Source organism: Alligator sinensis, unplaced genomic scaffold (genome assembly GCF_000455745.1).
Source record: "Alligator sinensis unplaced genomic scaffold, ASM45574v1 scaffold1000_1, whole genome shotgun sequence".
Lineage (NCBI taxonomy): Eukaryota > Metazoa > Chordata > Crocodylia > Alligatoridae > Alligator > Alligator sinensis.
Window position 1 is genome coordinate 357,752 of NW_005842478.1, and position 3,655 is coordinate 361,406.

The 3,655-nt window shown below is 41.0% G+C and overlaps 1 protein-coding gene across 7 annotated transcripts in view; it reads right to left on the minus strand.

Moving 5' to 3' along the window:
- The window catches only part of RSPRY1 (ring finger and SPRY domain containing 1), a 77,417-nt gene that overhangs the window by 39,940 nt on the left and 33,822 nt on the right, over positions 1-3,655 (minus strand). For all 7 annotated transcript variants that reach the window (XM_025212705.1, XM_006031023.3, XM_006031024.3 and 4 more), the window contains 2 exons: positions 2,669-2,721; positions 1,051-1,163 (listed from right to left, as the gene is read on the minus strand). In XM_025212705.1, coding sequence (XP_025068490.1) covers positions 1,051-1,163; positions 2,669-2,721 — 166 coding nt within the window. The remainder of the gene's footprint in view (positions 1-1,050; positions 1,164-2,668; positions 2,722-3,655) is intronic.

Genomic DNA, 3,655 nt, shown 5'->3' on the forward strand with positions numbered 1-3,655 from the left:
CTCTTTCCTTCTCAGGGCAGGGAGTCCGATTTGATGATCTGTTGAGGTCCCCTTCAACCCTAGCATCTACGAATCTAACATGAGAATAGCGGAAAAGCAGCTAAATCAAGCCTCCCTACTCTTCCCTACATACAAAATGTTTTTACGCATTGATTTTTCTTGCAACACTTCTGTCAAACTAATCACTAAGTCCCCTAGCAGATGTTACACTTAAGTCATGATAACCCCATTAATCGTGTTATAAATAGTACCCCTGCCACATGTTCAAGGAATTAATGGCATTAAAAGTATTCCACAAAATACATGCAATATCCTTGTGGCTCGTTGCCATCATGCCTTAAATTAAAAACGGGGCAGGGGAGCAACCAATTGGAGCCACTCCAGCGCAGTCCCAGGAGTGCCAGCCCTGGGATAACACCAAAAGTAGTTCGAGACCCTGGTGCAGTCCAGGGGCAACTATACACATACCTTTTTGTCCCATGACGTACCAGAGATCCGCCGCTTCAAAGCAGACTCGATTAATTGAATCTACTCTGCACACAAGCTGACGCACACTGTGCTGTGCCACATGCAGTTGTATAAGTGGCGAAATGTGTGTCAGCACACCGAAAATGGTGATGGTACACCTCCAAAGTGTTTTAGTTCAAAAAGGGCGCCACCACCATTTTCTCAGCGCTGATGCGTGTTTCACCATTTATACAACTGCAAGCGTTGCAGTGTTAGACACTTTTCAAAAGTGGTGCTTGCATGTGTAAAAATGCCCCAGGGCTGGGGCCGACAATCAGCATGCGTTATTGCAGGAGGTGCTATTGCTGTGATCAGTGATTAGATCCCACTGTACCATTAAATGATGTCTGCCAAGGGCCTAAATGTCAGTCACTACAAATTACTCTATGTATGAGAAACACCTGTTTATTGGCCACTGACACTCAAAGGATGAACTTTAAACCATGGTTCACATCACCAGTAAATGCAACCCAGACTTCTATGGGAGTGGCAGCCATAAGTGATTGAAATTCAGCCACCAAATGCACAAGTTACTTAACTTACTTTTGTTGGCAGTGGACACTCATCCAGTAGTAATGTTATAACAGCTGGTCCCAGTGGATCTTCTAATGGAATAACTCTAATTAAAGATTGGACAACTTCCAGCCATCCTTCATCTGTCAACCAGAAAACAGAAGCAACTCTCAGAGAATGGTCCTGCTATTTGGGAGTGTTCAAAGCATAGAGGTAAAATATAAAGACAAACTTCAGTAGCATTAAATAAAAAGTCACCATACTGCAGTCTAAATGTCCCATCTCAATAGGTTTTAAAGCAGCAGTTGCTAATGCATTCTATAAGGTCTTTGGAATCTTAACTTGTAACAGCTTAAAGGCTTTAGAGAAAGAAAAATACACATTTACAAAAGATGTATTTCCCAAATAAAGCTAGGTCTGACACCTACAATGCTGAGACCAATCGTACCAGATGCTAAGCACCCCAAACACCAACTAAAGTTAAAAGGGGTACTTTAACATCAGAAGGGACAAGCACTTGGTGTATACTTCTTAGTTTGTTCTCAGAGAGTCAAGCGAACAACGTTCATCCATGGTGTTAAACAATCGTGCATCTAAGGCTGTATTACAGACAAAATCCTTCAAGCCAGACTCAGGACTGGTTTATTCCCCCTGAAATCACAGACCTTAGTTTGGTCTTTTGCTGTTGCTTGTGGCAATGCACTTCTGTAAGCTTTCACTACATGACATCAAGTAGGGTTTGCACTTACAGATGAACACAGATGTACAGCCAAAATCAGTTATAAGAAAAGTTCAGTCTTACATGTCAAATTACTATGTGTGTCAATGGGAAAGTTGGGAAGGCAAGATAAAACGTTGAAGCCATTTTGTCAGGAGCAAAAAAGTCTCCAAGGCAATGGGTTTTACCTGCTCTGAAAATTAGAAAGTATGTGGTAGATGGGGAAGGCCTTAGAAAAAAACCCAAAACAAACAAAAAAAGAAACCCCAAAACACATGCATGGAATGTGGAGGAGCTTTCCTGTTATTTGTGTGTTGCTCTGAAAACATGCTTTATTAATTAGTTTGATTGCTGTTCTGAAGAGATGCATTAGACCCAACCTCCAGTTCCTTGTGCATTCCCATGTCCGGCAACAGTGATGGGCATTCTAGATCAACAAGACATACTGTCAGGTCTGCTGTAGAGGAATTCTGCAGAGAGCCTTTGCATCCACTGAACCTGAGAGGGATGGACCCTGCACCAGGACAGCTCAGAACTGAAGACATGTTTAGAAACAGGGCTAGATCATGACTCCTGGTGCAGCACAATGGGTATAGGGGCTTTACATATGGTCAAGAGGTTGTCCATTTCCTATACATAGGTAAATTATACCTCTTCACAGAAGTTTACAGGGCATATAGCTCACTGCATAAAGCCTAGTAAAAATGGACAACTGTGTTGACACAGCCAGTTTCCATAGAAAAATGGAATACAGTTAGGAAGTGCACTCAAATACAGTGAACTCAGTGGAATTAAAATGTGCAAACAGTATTTCAGTGACTGCAAATTATGGGGACATCAGCAAATCAAGGGCAGCGCAGTCATATCTTTCTAGAAAGGTATTTCGTTGTCTCTGGCAGGTATAATGCAAATACCAAAGTGCTTTAGTACCTGTTTCTGCCATTTCATGCAATGTGATCATTGAATACGGAGGCTCCTGGTCACTGAAAGACAAATATTACATAGGTCAAGCCGGATGCTCAGCTATCAACATTAAACACTGAATAACATCCAAAACAGAGAAGTGTACTGGATTTACTCCTAAAAACATAAAGACTGAAGGCCTTTAATACTCTATGCAGGCCTGAAACAGAGATGGGCATTGTGTTTTCCTCTGGCTCAAATGTCAACTTTCGTATGTTCTCTACAGCTGGTAAGAGAGACAGTGATTTATGTTTGCACATCTAAAAAGAAATTTAATGTTTAATGCTATTCACTGCAAAACATTCCTGAAAATATACAATAAGACAGCATTTCAGAGGGCCTGAAATGGACAAAGAGTAGATCATGAGGGAAGAGAATGCTGAAATAGCTTAAATAATGTTTTTTCCAGAAAGTCTCTGCTAAAAAAAGATTCAACTGAAGGACAAACAACCCAAGGTCTCTACAGACTTTGGCATACTGAGTAGCAGAAAACAGGTCTTTTGATGAGCTTGTGGAGAACAATTCCCCATTCTTCCATCAAAAAAGAAAAAAACCGCTAAAAATTCCATTAGGTGCACTGTCATTAAAAATTTGGGGTGGGGGGGGAAGACAAGTGGATGAGTCTAACAACCAAAGATATTAAAAAGCTGGAAATAAGTAATACATGCAAACTGGGACTAAGAGAAAAGAAAATAAGGCAAGTAAGAGGGTGCTCAGTGGATTTCACAGATACCACTCTGATCGATCTGTTCCAGTGAAAAAACAAAAAACGAAAAAAACATTTTTTTAAAGGGTATAGGCTGTCAAAGGGATCCAGCACTGGGAGGTGAAGAAATGAAGGCTAAGTACAGACATTCAGAAAGTCCAAGCCAGATTCACACCAAGTTTTGCAGCTTTTTCTAGGAGTCCTAGATTACTTCAAGAGCGAATAAACTCACATTTGTTTTGCCGGGG